This window comes from Pogona vitticeps, chromosome 4, assembly GCF_051106095.1.
Source record: "Pogona vitticeps strain Pit_001003342236 chromosome 4, PviZW2.1, whole genome shotgun sequence".
Lineage (NCBI taxonomy): Eukaryota > Metazoa > Chordata > Lepidosauria > Squamata > Agamidae > Pogona > Pogona vitticeps.
Window position 1 is genome coordinate 158695672 of NC_135786.1, and position 19182 is coordinate 158714853.

At 39.1% G+C, this 19182-nt stretch overlaps 1 protein-coding gene across 1 annotated transcript in view; it reads left to right on the forward strand.

Moving 5' to 3' along the window:
- The window catches only part of CDYL (chromodomain Y like), a 192505-nt gene that overhangs the window by 143079 nt on the left and 30244 nt on the right, over positions 1-19182 (forward strand). Inside the window, exons 3-4 of the mRNA XM_020789833.3 lie at positions 14772-15025; positions 15969-16141. Coding sequence (XP_020645492.1) covers positions 14772-15025; positions 15969-16141 — 427 coding nt within the window. The remainder of the gene's footprint in view (positions 1-14771; positions 15026-15968; positions 16142-19182) is intronic.

The following is a 19182-nucleotide window of genomic DNA, read 5'->3' on the forward strand; positions in this document are numbered from 1 at the left end:
CTCTTCTTGATGTCCTCTGCATCTGTAAGGTCCCTACCATTTTTGTCCTTTATCATGTCCATCTTTGCACAAAATGTTCCTTTAATATTCCCAATTTTCTTGAACACCTTTCTGGTTTTCCCCTTTCTATTATTTTCCTCTATATCTTTGCTCTATTCATTTAAGAAGGCCCTCTTATCTCTCCTTGCTATTCTTTGGAAGTCCGCATTCCATTTTCTGTAACTTTCCATATCTCCCTTGCATTTTATTTCCCTTCTCTTCTCTGCTATTTGAAAGGCCTCGTTGGTCAGCCACTTTGCTTTCTTGCATTTCCTTTTCTTTGGGATGGTTTTTGCTGTCTCTTGTACAATGTTACGAGCCTCCATCCATAGTTCTTCAGGCACTCTGTCCACCAAGTCTAGTTCCTTAAATCTATTCTTCACTTCCACTGTGTATTCAAATAGGATTTGTTTTAGATTGTACCTGACTAGCCCAGTCGTTTTTCCTACTCTCTTCAGTTTAAGCTTGAATTTTGCTATAAGAAGCTGGTGATCAGAGCCACAACCAGCTCCAGGTCTTGTTTTTGCTAACTGTACAGAGCTTCTCCATCTTTGGCTGCAGAGAATGTAATCAGTCCAATTTCGGTATTGCCCATTTGGTGATGCCCATGTGTAGAGTCGCCTCTTGTGTTGTTGGAAAAGAGTGTTTGTGATGACCAGCTTGTTCTCTTGACAAAACTCTATTAGCTTTTGCCCTGCTTCATTTTGAAATCCAAGACCAAACCTACCTGTTGTTCCTTTTATCTCTTGACTCCCTACTTTTGCATTCCAGTCCCCTATAAGGAGAAGAACATCTTTCTTTGGTGTCAATTCTAGAAAGTTTTGTAGGTCTTCATAAAATTGGTCAATTTCAGCTTCTTCAGCATTGGTCGTTGGTGCATAAACTTGGATTACTGTGATGTTGAAAGGTCTGTCTTGGATTCATATTGAAATTATTCTATCATTTTTGAGATTGTATCCCATTACAGCTTTTCCCACTCTTTTGTTGACTATGAGGGCTACTCCAGTTCTTCTACGGGATTCTTGCCCACAATAGTAGATATGATAATCGTCTGTATTGAATTCGCCCATTCCCATCCATTTTAGTTCACTTACGCCCAGGATTTCAAAGTTTATTCTTGCCACCTCCTGTTTGACCACATCCAGCTCACCAAGGTTCATAGATCTTACATTCCAGGTTCCTATGCAGTATTTTTCTTTGCAGCATCGGACCTTCGTTTCACATCCAGGCACGTCCGCAGCTGAGCGTCCTTTCAACTTTGACCCAACCACTTCATTAGCTCTGGAGCTACTTGTACTTGTCCTCCACTCTTCCTCAGTGGCATGTTGGACACCTTCCAACCTGAAGGGCTCATCTTCCAGCATCATATCTTTTATCCTTTTGTTTCTATTCATGGGGTTTTCTTGGCAAAAATACTGGAATGGCTTGCCAGTTCCTGCTCCAGGTGGATCGCGTTTAGTCAGAACTCTCCACTATGACCTGTCTGTCTTGGGTGTCCCTGCATGCATAGCTCATAGCTTCTCTGAATTACTCAAGCCCCTTCGCCACGACAAGGCAGAAATCCGTGAAGGGGGCACGGGGGGTTACCTCCTCCTTTTCCAGTCCATAAGACACCCCGGTAGGAGAACCAAAATTTTCTCCAAAAATTCTGCACTAAAATTTATGAGTTTTGAAATGATAATATGAAATCACAAGCAAAACAGATAGATAGTCTTAAATCAAGTTTGGCAAGTGGAATATACAAATGTTGACATATTGCCTCAGCAAGATAATAATTTAGCCATTTTAGCTTTGTTTATTAATAAAGGAATATCATTTAGTATCCAAATTTTGGGAACATGTATTCTCTAATCAGATATAACAAAGAAATAAAGTTGTGAGTAAAAGTTAAAAAAGCAGCTCGGTAATATCTTCATTGAATCACAGGAATACCAATGAAAAACGAGTCTTCATGTCCTTCAGAACTCTTCATTTAAGCTGTGCATTACAAAACCTGGGATATAGGAACTTCATTTAAGCTGGACATTACCAAATTTGGGATATATGAAGAAGCAAAAAAGTACAGAAATTGTTACAGGCATGGAATCTGTAGTTGCTTGAATCACAAAATAGAGATTACTGATGTGAATAATCAGCTTGAGGTGTAGTGTTAACCAAATTGAACTTCAATAGAGGTAGAATCAATTGTCTATCTCTTTCTGTATCAATGAAGACCTTGCAAGTACTCTTTTAGTGGAAACTAGAGATGAGGGTATCCCCCCCACAAGTGGAAATAACGAGGGTCCGGCCCCATAGGGTTGGACTGTCCACTCTCCATTTCACCGCTGATGCAAACTCAGCAGAGCCTTCCTATCACGCTGTTGTCCGCAATAGATTAGCCACTCCTGGCAGGAGGCAGGATGACTAGCCTCTCTGCCAGGTCGCATAGTGGCTAATCTGTTGTGGACAACAGCATCATAGGAAACTGAGCTTGTGCCAACGGCAAAATGGAGAGTGGACAGTCCAGCCCCATGGGGATGGACCCTCGTTATTTCCACCTGTGGGGGGATACACGAGTACAAATACCCCCATCTCTAGTTGAAACTCTTGATTCCTTTGCTGGATTGGAGCAGAAGCACTGAGTAACATGGTGAAAACATTTGTTCATGTGGGGATTGGCTGTTATGTTTTTCCTCTGCTTTTTCTTCTCTCCTAACACCACTACTTTCCATCCTATGGACCCAGCAAAATAAGGCAATAGGTTACAGTGAATATGCATTTTACTTCATTGGAATAACAACTGCAGATAATAATGTTTGCAGCTCAGTAATTGTCCTTTGTATGCAAATTTTAGTTGTTTCTCCTCCCACTGTATATTTCTTAGAGCATTCCAGTTTTTCTCCAGTAATTCATGATGTTCTGTAAAATTCTGTTCAATTTAATTCTTTTACATGGTTCCTGCCTTTATTTCACTCCATCTCTCAATTTACTAGAAATCTGTTTTTGCATCTGTAACTATGCATATTTCAGCAGGTTTGCTTTGTATTTCTAATATCCTTCTTTATCTGTTTTAGCATGTCCCTGTATTCTTCCCAGTGTTCTTTACTTCCTAATTTCTTGTAAGTATAGTGTATATTCTCCCCCACCCCTTGTTTCCTATTGGCCTGTTTGTGTAACGTTATGGAGTTATTTTGAAGCTACTCCTGACATTTTGAAAAAAATATTTTGATTACCATGTAAATTTTACCCTGTTATTTTTTTCCTGACAGGAACAACCAGCATTTCTTTGAGAATTGTGATGCGTAACATGTTTTTCACATCCACCATTATTACAAATTTTGCAAAGTTCTTCTTACAGTAATTGATTTTGATTTTCACATCCCATTTAATTGCATTGTGGCCAACTAGGTGGCTTGTCCTGTTCCTGATTTATTGTTCAGGAACAAAAGCATCCAATAGACAAGTGGATTCCAGACAAGTTTCAGAAAACAGATTATTTAATCTTACTCATGTGTTTTACCTAACTAATTTGTAAAATCCGTATCATGCATACAGAACCTGAAATATTTTCCAGCAAAAATTGGACTCAAACAAGTATATAATAGCATATACAGTGGTGCCCCGCTTAACGAGCAATTCGTTTAACGACGAATCTGCTTAGCGATTGAGTTTTTGCGATTGCAAAAGCAATCACATAACAATGTTTTAAATGGCAAAACATCGCTTTGTGATGATCGGTAAGCGTTTCGCTTACCGATTATCTCATAACGATGTTTTAGGAACAGCTGATCGGCAGTTCCAAAATGGCCACCGGGTGAAGAAAATGGCCGCCTGCAGCATTTTCGCGCCCTTTCCTCGCTTACGGGGCAGCGAAAATGGCAGCCACATGGAGGATTTCTGCATAGCGGTGAGTTTACAGCCCATAGGAATGCATTAAACGTGTTTTAATGCGTTCCTATGGGCTTTTTTGCCCCGCATAGCGACGAATCCAGATAGCGACAGGTTTTTTTGGAACGGATTATCGTCGCTATGCGGGGCACCACTGTATAATAGCATATAAATATCAACAATATGTGCATTATTTGATTTCTATGTTACATTATTACCAGGCAGCCATCTTGGTTTTATTCTTGACTTGATTAATTTTAAATACATTTATCAGGTAGGTTTTCCACTACCTGCCATTGTCCAGTGCTCTGGATTCTGTTTTGTGAATAATTGTTTCATATGCATCATTGATGTGACAGTTCATCTTTTGCCTCAGCAATGAGTCTTCTGAATCACATAGAAATACATACAGTGGGGTCTCTACTTAAGAACTTAATCCGTATTGGAAGGTGGTTCTCAAGTGGAAAAGTTCTTATGTAGAATCTGCATTTCCCATAGGAATGCATTGAAAACCATTTAATCCGTATCTGCTCTTTTCCGTCCATAGAAACTAATGGGAAGCTGCTATTCCGCCTTCTACCACTAGAGGGGGATTTTTTTTTCTTTTTTTCCCCTTAGGTCAGGGAACAGTGTTAAAAGCACTTCTGACGAAGCTAATTTTGAAGCAATGGACTGAAAACCAATTAATCCGTTCTGGCTGTTTTTTTTATGTAGAGGTGTGTTCGTACATTGAAGCATTAGTTCCCATAGGAACTAATGCAAAGCTGGTTAATACGTACTCTACCACTAGGGGGAGAACTTTTTTTTAACCTAAGATGACCTAAGGTTAAAAAAAGAGCAGGAAAGTTTTTTTTTCCTATTCTTATCTGGATTTTTGTTCTCAAGTAGAAGGAAAATTTAGCAAATGGAGCTGTTCTTAAGTGGAATTGTTCTTAAGTAGGGACGTTCTTAAGTAGAGACCCCACTGTAGTTAAGTGCATGGTTTTAAATAACATTATGGTGCTACCAAAAGAGCATATCCCCCCACCCACTTAATGCTTATAATTGAATGGAAGGTGATCCCAGAACTGTGTGGGAGCTCAAATAACACATTCATCATATTGGTAGGTCCTTCATAGCTTTACAGTATAAAGAAATATCAGTTATATGGTAAGAAACAGGCAAGCATTACCGAGTTACTGTGGAGAGCACATTGCATAAAACTTGTCGCTGCAGTGAACTACTATACTGTTTCAGTGACAATTAATTTCTTTATTGGGAACCATGGTGAGGACCAAAGTAGAAGTCTTCTAGTTGACCATGGTATCCTTCTGGGCTGTCTCTGTTGGATGGGACTCGGAGGCACTGTTTTACATTGGCTCCAGTCCTTCCTGGAGGGAAGAACTCAGAAGGTGATGATGGGTGACTCCTGCTCAATGCCCTGGCCACTGGCCTGTGGCATTCCTTTGTCACCCATGCTTTTTAACATCTATATGAAACCATGGGAGAGGTTGTCTGGAGTTTTAGGGTCTGGTGTCACCAGTATGTGGATGACACCCAACTCTCTCTCTCCTTTCCACCTAATTCCAGGGAAGCTGTCTTGACTGTAAACCAGTACTTGGCATCAGTAATAGGCTGGATGAGGGCAAACAAACTGAAACTTAATACAGACAAGACAGAGGTGCTCCTGGTCAGTCAGAAGACAGATGAGGGAATAGGGATACTACCTGTGCTGGATGTGGTTACACTCCTCCTGAAAATTCAGGTCCACAGTTTGGGTGTGTACTCCTAGATTCATCCCTAAGCTTGGATGCCCAGGTCTTGGCGGTAGCCAGGAGTGCATTTGCACAACTAAAGGTGGTGCTCCAGTTGTGCCCACCCATTCCTTGAGATGTTGGATTTGGCTACAGTGACACATCCTGTTTGGATTAATATAATGCGCTCTGTATGTGGCTGCCTTGGAAGACGGTTTGGAAAGTTCAGCTGGTGCAAAACTCTGCTGCCAGACTACTGACTGGGGCCAGCTACAGGGAGCAAATGATTCATCTGTTACAAGAACTGCACTGGCTACTGTTTCCGGGTCCAATTCAAAGTGCTGGTCATTATCTATAAAGCCCTATACAGCTTGGGTCCAGGCTACCTGAAGGACCATATCTCTATGCACCTTTTTGGTGATTCAGCTTAGCAGAGGAGGCCCTCTTCTTGGTCCCTTTGCCAGCACAAGCACAGCTGATGGGGACACGGGAGAGGGCCTTCTCTGTAGCAGCTCCCAGGCTATGGAATGCTCGCCTCGGGAGATCAGGATGGTCGCTTCCCTCTTATCCTTCTGAAAAAAAAGCTAAAGACCCATCTCTTCAGGCAGGCTTTTAACAATTACAACTAAATGCCTGAACTCCATTTTAGCAGATAATTTTAATCTTTTCCATGTTTTCATGTTTTAATCTTTTAATTTTCTTTTAAATCATACATTGTTTGATTTGTCTTTTAATATTTAACTTATTAAGGGACATGGTGGCGCTGTGGGCTAAACCGCAGAAGCCTGTGCTGCAGGGTCAGAAGACCAAGCAGTCGTAAGATCGAATCCACGCGACGGAGTGAGCGCCCGTCGCTTGTCCCAGCTCAAGCCAACCTAGCGGTTCGAAAGCATGCAAATGCGAGTAGATCAATAGGGACCACTTCGGTGGGAAGGTAAACAGCGTTCCGTGTCTAAGTCGCACTGGCCATGTGACCACGGAAGATTGTCTTCGGACAAACGCTGGCTCTATGGCTTGGAAACGGGGATGAGCACCGCCCCCTAGAGTCGAACACGACTGGACAAAAATTGTCAAGGGGAACCTTTCCCTTTACCTTATTTAACTTATTATGTTTTAATTGTGTGAATTTTAATGCTGTGAGCTGCCTTGGATCCCTTTGTTGGGAGAAAGGTGGCATACAAATAAAACTAATAAATAATCAATAAATAATCTGGTATCTATGTATTCGCGAAGGCTTTCACTGCCGGGATCTAATGGTTGTTGTGGGTTTTTCTGTCAGTGTGGGTTTTTCTTCAGTGCTGTCCTCTGAAGATGCCGGCCACAGAGCCTGATGAAACGTTAGGAAGAACAACCTTCAGAACACGGCCAAAGAGCCCGAAAAACCCACAACAACCAATCTGGTATCTGCCTTTCCATGCCCCCTGACATATTAAGGAACCATAAAAGAAAGTGCATTAGTGCTACAAAGTGACGTAACATAACACTAATGTGATGGCTGCTTGACTCAGCTACATGTTTCTGGCACAAGAATGATAGAAGAGGACAAGTAGACCAGGTTTGGTTACTGACCAGTAGTGACAAGACTCCTGCACTGAAATAGATGAGGGTGTAAGCTGCATCCCTTGCTCGTTCCAGTAGATTGTTCAGTTCCAAGTAGCTAAATCACTTTGAACTGACAGACATTATGTTAGAGTTACTAAAATATTTTTATTTGCCATTTGAAAGCAGCAGAAGTTAATTTTGTCTTGGGGCAGGTTTGCCAACAGACTAGGACTCAGGAGATGTACATTCGCATCTGCACTCACCCATGGAAACTCACTGGGAGATGGCAATGGTAAACCACTTCCTGAGCATCTCACATCTGTTAGGGTCACTACAAGTCAGAAGTGACTTGACGGCAACAATTATGGTTTGTTAAAGCTAATAGGCCCTTCGTGATTTATCATAGTCCATTTGGTAGAGCTATGTGTCAAAAATCTATTAATTAAGGTTTCCCTTGACATTTAGTCTAGTTGTGTCCAAGTCTAGGGCGTGGTGTTCATCCTCATTCCAAGGTATAGAGCCAGCGTTTGTCTGAAGACAGTTTTTCCGTAGTCAGCGTGGCTAGACACCGAACGCCATTACCTTCCCACTAAGATGGTACCTATTTATCTCCTCGCATTTTTACATGCTTTCAAACTGCTAGGTTGGTAGGAACTGGGACAAGCGACGGAGCTCACTCCGTCGCATGGATTTGATCTTACAACGGCTTGGCCTTCTGACCTTGCAGCACAGAGACTTCTGTGGTTTAACCCACAGCGCCACCACATCATTAATTACTTATGTCTGTATTTTATGCCTTTAATTGTGGGCATGAAAAACAGTTTGTGTGTTGTGTATATGCTGTATCATGGCTATTTTTAGCATATTTGCTTCCAGATGTTGTCGTGTTAGCTAGTAAGACCACCATAAAAGAATCAGACTGTTACCCAGCACTGTAACTGTTACTAGCAGTAACACCTAAATGAAAATTCTCCAGTAACTGTTTAACATAGACTAACACTTTGTTCTTCCTACTCTAAATACCTTGTGGGAGGAAACTATAATGAGCAAGCAAGTCTGCAGTTTTAAATATGTATTATAGAATGTCATCCTTCTAAAACAAATACTTCTTGTTTCTAAGTTGTCTCCAGAGTTTGTTTCTATAGGAGAAAAAGCTAGAAAACGTTGGACATCTAATGATACCTTTTGGGTAGAGTTTTGCTACAATATAACAGAAGTATAGTGGTCTGTATAAAAAAGACTTCCAGAAAACCTATGAATGGTGTAATAGCCTAAAAAAATACATTAATTCAAATGAAGATAAATGGTTAAAACCATTCAGGGGCCAAGCTTCAGAGGTGTCTTGTGCAGGTGAAAAGAACTGCAGCTTGTGCAGGGCAACTCTGCTGAATACTCCTGATTCTTCATCAGGACCTTATGTTTCTTTCACATCAGTGGGTTCTGTGCCTGTGTGAACACTCTTTACGGTACCTTCCAAAGCATTAGCCTTGTGTCTTCTTTTCCCTTGCTGTTTCCTGCACATGCTCTACCTGTTTTCCCAGTCCCTTTTTGGCAACAATTCTTAAATCAAAAACTTTGCTTTCACTTATCTTTTCCCTTTTCCTGCTGTCACATTGCCAAGAAGAAGTTGGTTCCCTTTAACCCCTTCGTTCTTCCCCCCTCCATACTTAATAGTTAATGGAAAATTGTTCTATCTGTGACACAAAGATTCTTCAAGTGAATGGCCATGATCAATGTTTATTTTGTTTCGAAGAAATTTATGTAGTAAAAAATTCTACAAATCACAGAGGATTTACAGAATTGACATTGAAAAATCACCAATCACATTTGAAGTCATATTTTGGGGAGAAATCCTTAAAAGCAACAAAGTCCTTGAGTAAACATGTCACAACCAAACAATAAACATAAAATACAGATTCAGAAAAAAATGGATTCTGTGTCTAAAATGATACTGGTTCAAGAACAAACAGTTACAACAAAGGACAGTACAGATCCTTCGATTTCAAAGCTTTCATTGAAATCAATAGGAAAAAAATCAGACCTGCAAGATAAAAAATTAAAAAGCATCTCTGATGTCAATTCATATAAATTATGAAATCGAAGAAAAAGGTTAAACCTGATACACCTCAGGTACAAACAGTGATGTTCTCACTGACAGTGGAGCATGCATCAGAACAACAGGATGAAACCCAAAATGTTGACTGCACTATCCCTACTGAAGCTCCTCAACTCCTTGATCAAGTCCTCTCACCTCCTTCAGAGACAATGTCATAAAGGAGAGATGTGAGATTGAGGACAAAATTGAAAACTCATTGAGAACTGTTGCCTTCACCTCCCAAAGAAATATAATGGAGGAGAGATGAGAGACTGAAGTCACAATTAACATCAGTATCACACCAATGGCCTCCACAACACAAAGATCATAGCCATTCCAGATCACCCTTAATTAATTTACAATATTATGTAAATCCATACTTTACACCCTTCTTCTGTTCACCACCTTATTTACATAAATTTATGGGTTGGCCATCTCCAGTATCTTATAGAGATGGGCCACACTCTAAATCATGATACTACAGACATCTGAACAAAGACACTATCATTCAAGAAACCAGTTGAGGCCATGATCTTGTTCAGCTAGTAGACAACATTATGATACCAAAAAAAAAAAAAAAAAAAAAAAAAAAAAAAAAAAAAAAAAAAAAAAAGCTAGGTCCTTATCACCACATTTATCTGTCAGTTCACAATTGATATTGAGGTCCCCTCCAAAGCAACCAAGCAAACCTCCAAATTGATATTGTCCAAAAAGCAGACTGTTGCAATATTGACAATTGTCACAGAAGAAACGTCAAACAGTGTTATCTTACTGCTTCCAGATCCAAACTTTTTACTTGCCTCATCATTGACATGTCAAGTTTCAGAGTCAAAATCAGAATTGAACCTGCCAGACCCATGCCTAAATTTTGTTCACCTGCCAAAACACCAAGCTGGAAGGCTTCATGGCCTAAGATAGGTTGGGCTTCAGCCTACCTGCCTGTTGGAAGAGGATGTTTTGCCTAATGCTTGTTGGGACTAATGGCACATCCCTGTTGATAGGATTGACTGAGCTTGTCCTAATAGCTCCTGAACCCCAAACAGTACCTTGTGGTCATTGTGGACAATTTAGGTTAATGGCTTTTTGAAAGTTGGATGGAAGTTGGACATCAGCCGCTTATTTTAAGAGTAATTTTCCAAGTTCTCTTCACAAGATAACAAGTGCGTTTGGAAGACATATACTTTTAACAGACCAGCCCCAATCATGTTTACTTTTTAAGCAAGTTATATGGGAGTCACTGGCACATTCTTTGACATTTAAAAATCAGTCAAAATGTTTTCTCCACTGACAGATTTTGATAAGTCATCATTACACCATAGGTAGTAATATTTTATTGCTTTATTTCATAAGCAATTGGCTAACACACTGGTTCTTAACCTTGGGTTACTCAGGAGTTTTGGACTACAACTCCCAGAAGCCTTCACCACCAACTGTGCTGGCTGGGGTTTCTGGGAGTTGCAGTTCAAAAACATCCAAGTAACAAAGGTTAAGAACCACTGGGCTAACATATAGCTAGTTCTTACTGAAATAGAAGTATTGGATCAGAGGTCTGTTCCATGAGAACTGAGATCTTTTTTGGTTTGATGAAATTAAAATTGATGGCAATACGTAATTGCTGTATAAAAGCAGAGAAAAGCATTAGGACTGTCTGCTCATTGTTTATAAACATTTGATAATGCAATACATATGTCAAGTCTCCATTTAGATTGTGTAAAGAAAATTGGACATGAGGTTTTTCGTTTGTTTTTAATACTTAGGGTATTACTACACTCTGTTCCCTGTTTTAATAGCTTCATAGAAATACAATAAAACTGTAGACCAGTAAGTATAGGCTATTTTTGCTTTATTTGTCCCACTAAATTAAAAGTGCAGAGTTTTGAGGAAAAACCTTTTATTGAAAACAATCTGTGGTAATGAAAATGTACTAGTCCTTCTGGGCCTAAACAACTCTGCAGCACTCTATTCAGAGCATGTTACCATAGTCTCTTGAGACTGAAGGATGCCTACTACTGTACAGTACTACTTTCCATGTATGATAGTTTAGTAATGAGGCAGGGAAAGAAAACTTGTCAAATGGTATTAGGGGGGAAAACATGCAGCACATATGATTTATAAGTATCAATAGCTGTTGCCACAATACATAAACAGAACCATGCATCTTTAAAAGGAAGTAAGAATCTGAGCATTAGATGCTGAGAGTTATACAACAGGGCTAGGTTCTTGCCTTCATGACCTCTTTGTGAGCCTTGTGGAGGCTAGCCATCATTGAAGGACATTGAAGTACTAGAATACTTATGCATTTGGTCTGATCCAGCAAGAACAAAATCCAATCTAAAGGTAGCACTATCCTCCTTTCCTCATAGCAGTCCTCCAGACACCCCAAGAATCTGCTTCAGAGGTTGGGAAGACCCTTGGGATGTAATTTTTGGCATTAAAGAAGGTTTCAAAGTGCAGGAGCAAAAAAAAAACCCCAGTGTTATGTCTCTTGGATTAGGCAAAAGATTTTTATGGGAATAATTTAATGTAGACCTATGTATCTTGATCTCCTTTATACTGTATGAAGATTTGCATTCATTGTGGGATTACTTTACAAGAAATTTTCACAGGATTGGGGGCAAGTGTATTTAATATGTGATGCTACAATTACTGCTATATATCATGCATATATCTCCTGAATGCATTGCTTTCTTTTCTCTGTAATTCCTTTAGCAGACAGGCAAATCAAATGATTTTTGATTTCTATCTTGTTCTCAAGTTGAAAAATATTTCCTCCCTGGCCCTGTTTTCAGTATAATGTTATCAAACATTTTGTTATAAAACATTTAAAAATAGAGAAACATTGAATAGGAATCACTGTTGACATTTTTAGTAAATACATATTTAATTCCATTAATTTTGCTAATTGGATATGTGTACAAATTGGAAATATATACATGTATAACCTTTCTTACAAATTGAACTTATTTTCACTGTCTTTTAATTAAAGTTTTTGAATTATGTATAAAACATTTTCTAGTTAATTCCTCTTAGACAATTCTCTTACCTTCAATAAATTCTGATGTGAAAAACATGAATCATACTAAATGGTACTGATTGTTTCTATTAATAGCATTCACAGTTTCCATTCTTTTGGATGATCCTCCTATCTATGAACTTTGAGTACTGTATGTAATAACTATAAAATTTATTGGAGAGCTATCCTAGAGCAGAAGTCCCCAACCTTTTTGGTACTGGTTGGGGGGGCAGGCTCCTGTGCGAGCGTGACATGCCCCCTGTGAGTGTAACATGGCTCCAGCATGAGCGTGACACCCCCCTGCATGTGCACGACATGCCCCCTGTGAGTGTGACACGCCCACTGGGCAGGGGGGCGAAGATCTGTCTCCGCAGCCCAGTTCCAGCAAGCCCATGGACCGGCACGGGCCACAGACTGGGGGTTGGGTACCCCAGTCCTAGAGCATTGGTTTCCAACCTTGGGTAACTCAGATGTTCTTGGACTGCAATTTCTGAAAGCCATCGCTACCAGCTGTGCTGGCTGGGATTTCTGGGAATTTCAATCCAAGAATACTGGGGTTACTCAAGGCTGGGAACCAATGTCCTAGAGGCTAGCTAGTTTCAATACTTGTTCAGAATGATCATAGAATCCTTAACTGATATCATTCTGGTATTTTGTATATTCCTGCAGGATCAGATGCAGAACCATGTCTTATCACCACCTATACTTACAATTGTATGTAAATGAATTAATGGCTTGGTGTCATGCACACTGTCATTTATGTACTTAGAATCAAACAGCAGTGTTCCTTAAGTTTTTCATTGTGCAAAATTCGTTCTAACTGGGCCATCACTGAATAGTGGTTAGCAGTTCTTGCTTCAGGTTCTGTACTTTCAACATTTTTTCACTGCATGCTGAAGCTACATGACATAACATTAATGAAATGGTGCACATGTGAATGGAGCTCGGCCATGTAAAGCAGAACATATAGTTAAGTCAGAGAGGCAACATAGAAAAGGGAAGTGGAAGGATTCCTGTATTTTGTTGAGAGTTTATTGTTTCTTCTGGGTGGGAGGGACAACCATATCTGGAAATATTTGGAAGCAATTATTTCACTGGGTAAAAAAGAATATGTGCATTATATGTACATATACTATAAGGAGATGCAGGGCTTAGATGCAGGAAGGGATAATATGTCAATTGTAAGCAGTACAGGGAAATCCAGAAACAAACATGAAAACATTACTGAAGAAAATTATGAGGATCTGTCAGAAAATATCTCCTTGGTATTATAAACAGCTCTACTGAATTTTAAAATGAATTTATTTAGTGATTTGATGTGTACCATTGTTTGAAGAAATGTTAGGGAGCAATGTTACCTTAGGCATGTGGGTGTGTACAGCCGAGCTGATGTTTCCACCCATTTGCTTCCAGTCGCACCCAGAATCCTGTGTGCAGAGGGCAGAGCCTCCACCCAGCACTCCAGAAAATTCGAGGGAATGTTGTTCGGGAGCTTTAAATTTTATTTTAGTCAGTGGTTTAAGTCAAAGGTTTTTCTGGTTACTGTAATTTAAATCAGTGATTTGAACTGTTTTAATTTGCATCAGACCATCCTTGCTTTGAAGAAACTAATGTTCAAAAGGCTGAATATGAACTTCTGAGCTACACAAAACTTTTTCTCAGTATAGTGTCCCAAGAAAAAAAAGGCAAAATAATAGATGTTTCATATCCACAATAATTAATGTTAAATACAGTGTTAAACATATCAGCAATAGATAATGTTAAATATTAAGTTAAATATCAAGTTAATATTAAGTACAGTATTTTGTAATATAAAGAACTAAGATGATTTAATTTTGAAGTGTGGTTACTGGATCACAGGCCTTTCTGAAGAACTATTCTATAATTTATGTAGCGAAATAGTTCAACAAGTTATAGGTATAAAATATAAATGATACTAGATTGCAAACATTTTTCAATCTCCAGTGACAAATTTGTATTTTCATTAAAATCACAGTTAAAGTGATTAAAATTCACTTACTGTTTATATCTTGTTAAAGGTTGGCAAGGAAAGGCTATACTGTATAAAGTTATCTTGTCACAGAAAGATTTAGCAGTGAATATACTAAACGTACATCTTCTTAGTGGCCATGATAATACCCATTCACCAATAGAAGAAGAAGAAGAAACTCAGTCATGTTTATCTCCTGCTTTTTTCCATTTCACTTGTTGTTGCTATAGTTTAAACACCTTAAAATTACCAACAAATTTTTATGTTTCTTTTCCCCTCCTGAGGTTCAGCATTTGATTCCTCCTCTCTTAGATCTAGATGGCCTCCAACAACTTCATTTCACATATTTTATGTTTCCAGATTTTTGCTTTGGCATAAAAATGTAACTCTTGTGGTTGCTGTAGTAGTTAGGAATTGGCATGTTTTCCATGGTAATTGGAATTTTACATGCTGAACTAATAAAGCTGATATCAAATTTGGAAATTTTTACAGGTACATCTACTTTTATAGAAGCATTGGCAACAAATGGAACCAACATACAGACATCAGTAACAGGAGTAACAGCCAGCAAACGAAGATTTATTGATGAAAGGAGGGACCAGCCTTTCGATAAAAGGCTACGATTCAGTGTGAGGCAAACAGAAAGTGCTTATCGGTACAGAGACATTGTTGTCAGGAAACAAGATGGCTTCACACACATTTTATTATCAACAAAATCATCGGAGAACAATTCATTAAATCCAGAGGTTAGAGGCATTCAGTTACTTCTGGGTTTTGGGAAGAGTGGCTATGGTATTATTTACATGCATTACATGTGTGAAAAGCAATTTGAGAGGTTCAAAAACAGAAAAGAGAGATTTTACACTGTGGTAACCAAAACTTCCAGTCTAAATTCGTAGATGGGGAAAACAGCAGTAGGTAAGAAGAAGATCATTGTAGCAGGGAAATTAATATGAACAAATGCAATAATGCATGCTTAAACTTGGATAGAGTCAGTGCTGAGGACAGAGTTTGAATCAAAAACATTGTGGGAAGAATGCCTTTGGGAAGGATTTGAATAAAGACTTATAGGTGGCACTCATATATTGTCATGGATCAAGCCCTAAACAATAGGGGGAAGTGAAGAATAATGAATAGGTTAACAGTTAATAGAAAAAGAAAATGTAGTACAGTATGCTTAAACACAAAAGGCAAGGAATCTAATGTCTGGTTTGAAAGATCAAATTACTTTAAAAAAAACGTTGCGTCTTTTCATTTTATGTTTTGAATAGTGCTTTTCCATTTCATTGATTTCTAAGCTATCCAATTTGCTAAGAATTAAGATTTTATGCTTTACTTGGAAGTGAATTTTAAGTTTTTCCTAGACTCTAATCCTATATACACTTATCTAGAAGTTAGACCCATTAAACTCAGTGGAACTCACTTCTGAGTAGATGTGTACAGTTTTATGCTGTTAATGTTCAGAAAGCTTTATTCTTTCATATTTGCAGTTTATCTCATTGTTATAGTCTCCTTCCTGGTATGAAAAAGGGGAACTTTGAAATGAACTTTGTCCTAAATTTAGATTTTGCTGGCCAGGTTGCCTATGCCACCTGCTGTTCAGACCACAGAAATGCTGTGTGAATGTGAAATCTTCAGAAGCAGTATTCTGCATCCTATATTCATGTACTTAATGTATCTTATTTCCAGGTAATGAAAGAAGTCCAAAGTGCACTGAACACTGCAGCAGCTGATGACAGTAAACTTGTACTCCTTAGTGCAGTTGGCAGTGTGTTCTGCTGTGGACTTGACTTCATTTATTTTATTCGACGCCTGACCGATGATAGAAAAAGGGAAAGTACTAAGATGGCAGATGCTATTAGGTTTGTATAGTTCTTTTTATTAATTGTACTTATTGAGACATGAACTCAAAACCCACATCCTGAATGCAAAAAAGTGATGATGAACAGATTGGCATTCTGTTCATAATGTGAGCATGAATATTTTTACACAGCCAGAAAATTGATATTAAATTACAATATATATCAACATAAATGTGCTACAAGATTCTCCATGTAAAAACTGAGAAACATTATCAATTTTGGAAAACATTCAAATTTTTAAAGTATGGATATATTGTATATTTTAATGTTTTATTTTATTCAGGAGAATCTTGATAAAACACTAAAACTTTCAACTTTCTTTAAGTTTCATCTCTATAGAAAGTAAGATTGCCAATACGCAAGATGTATAGACTGAATATTTTAAAATGATAAGGTGCATTACAGTGTGCCTGGATACCTTGATTTCCCTCCCTGCCACCAACAGTCTTATGATTTTTTTAAATATAACTTCGTTTTTAAGAGGTTGATTTTCATCTTTCATCAGCTATATTTACATATAACAACAAATGATGACTTGCTGTATTTAGTCTGGGTTTCATGTGTTCTATATAGAGATGGGAAGGCCTGCAGTAAACTTGGAAAAATTGGGGAGGAAAAACAGTTTCTTTTCCTGGTTTTTTCCAAAGCCATTTCTGTGGGTTTTTGGGGAAAAGTTTGAAAAAAATGGAGTATGGAATATGTTATTTTACAATGATAAATAATATGTTATATGGTATTCAAATTATATAACATGAAGACCTCAATGAAAGGCTATGTATTTAAGTTCCCCACTTAACCCCACCCTTTGTTTATCATGGTGGAGAAATTTAGAACTTTTGTCTTGTAAAAACCATAGCTGATCTACAGGCTTAAGGTATCAAACCACATTCTTTAATCACGACAACTATATTCAGTATAGAAAAAAACCAGCTGCAGCCCACATAGGGGTTTGTCCTGCACACATGCACAGCAAGATCAGAGGTTTTATTTATTTATTACATTTTTCTCCCACCCATCTAGTGGCAAACCGCTACTCTTGAGTTTCTAACAGAGATAAAGAAGAAATAATCCATCGGCCAGCACATGCACTCATTTTAAAAACTGAGATAAATACATGGGGCTCCCAACTGAGCCTGAGTTCCTTTTTGTCTGCTACTTTGTCATCATCTTTGATCAACCTAAACCTAGTTTGATCAAACCTTTCAGTAACAATGTCTACTTCAACTTTGACTATTCCATCTATCTCTTCCTTCAAATTAATAACTTATCTCTGCTCTGTACATGGCTTTAGCTTCGACTGCTGGCTATTCAACTCCAGGTCATCTCCCAGTTCCAGCATCTTAAATTACAGTGTCAGACTTCCTGTAAGAAAATCACTCAGTGCAGAAAAAAGATCCCACAAACAACTGTCTGCCTACAACAGAACCTGTTGAAGTTCACAATAGAGAGGCCTCATCTTGGGAAAGGACTTGCAGGCTACAGAGAAAGTAGCTGGGCACTAAATACTTCAGCCACCATTTGAGTGCTCTAGGCCAGTGGTTCTTAACCTTTTTGAAAGAAATGGCCCCTTGAGCCATTGAGGAAGTTATCATCGCTCCCTTGTGGTGGCACAGCAGCGGCAGGGAGGGGGGCAATGATAACTTCCTCAATGGCGCCAGCGGCACCACATCTGCTGCCAGCACCAGCTGCTCTGGATCCGGCGCCACCACGGGGAGGGGGGCGATGATAACTTCCTCAATGGCCTGCCTATCGCCCCTTCTGTTCCTTCACCCCCACATTGCCACTTTTTGTTCCATCGCCCCCCTGAAAAACGAAATGGCCCAGGTTAAGAACCACTGCTCTAGGCCAACACCACCCTCAGCTGACCAGTTGAACACCCATTCTCCAGCAATGTAACCTTCCATGTTGATGTCTTATGTATCACTCTTGGCTCCAGAGCCAAACAACAGCACCCCACATCACTGTACCCAAAAGCAGATTTAATCCCGCTTACTAACTCATAAGAGGAAAAAGCGTAAGAGAGATAAGCAAAACCCAACTTTCCTAGCTAGTTGGGTATCTCTGATGGGAACCAGCATACAACCTCAAAATCATCAGGTTCTCCCATTCCATCAGCCATGTACAGTGGTGCCCCGCTTGACGCTTACCCCGCATGATGTCGAAATCGCTTTACGATGTTTTTTTGCAATCGCAAAACAATGGCTCCGATGGGGTCTTTTTGCTTGACGTCGATTAGGAGCCTGCTTCACGAACCATTTGTTCGCTTAACAATTATTTTTCCGGCTCCGCAAAATGGCTTCCCTTTGTAAAATGGCTTCCCTCCCTTCACAAAATGGCAGTTTTCAGGATGGAAGCTTCACATTACAGGGAATTAGAACAGCTGATCGGCAGTTCTCTGTGGGCAATCTTCGCTTTACGATGAGGTATTTCCCCCATTGGAACACATTGACTGGTTTTCAGTGCATTTCAACGGTTTTTTAACTTTCGCTTGATGATGATTTCACTTAACCGCAATTTGAACGGAACGCATTATCATGGTCAAGCAGGGCACCACTGTATCTCAACTCTTAGTCCTCCACTTCCTCCAAAACCAGACATGAATTTCCATAAGCCAGAGTATCTTGACATCAAAACTGCTGTGGATGCCCATGCTGTGGATTCCTGCTCAAAGGGTGAATTAATAGAATCTTATTGCAAGTTCGATCTCGATTGCTACTGTGTATTTCCATTCACCAATACAACTGCTAGTTCTTCCACTTCACCTTGGGATCAATCACCTATCAATTCCATGTCCTCCCATTTTGCTTGGTGACCATTCTCAGAGTGTTTACCAAGCACACGGTGGCCATGTCTTCCATTAGAACTTTTAAGACTGTAATAGTGTTTTACTCTATTGAGGAAAATCTGGGTCTTTTTCAATTGTGTTAACATATAATAACTCCAGATTCTGAAGTTAATTGCTATGTGCTTGGTTTTGTTTTTTGTTTTTTGTTTTAACAAAGTATGCAATGGGAAGTCAAGTATAAGAGAAAGTAAAACAA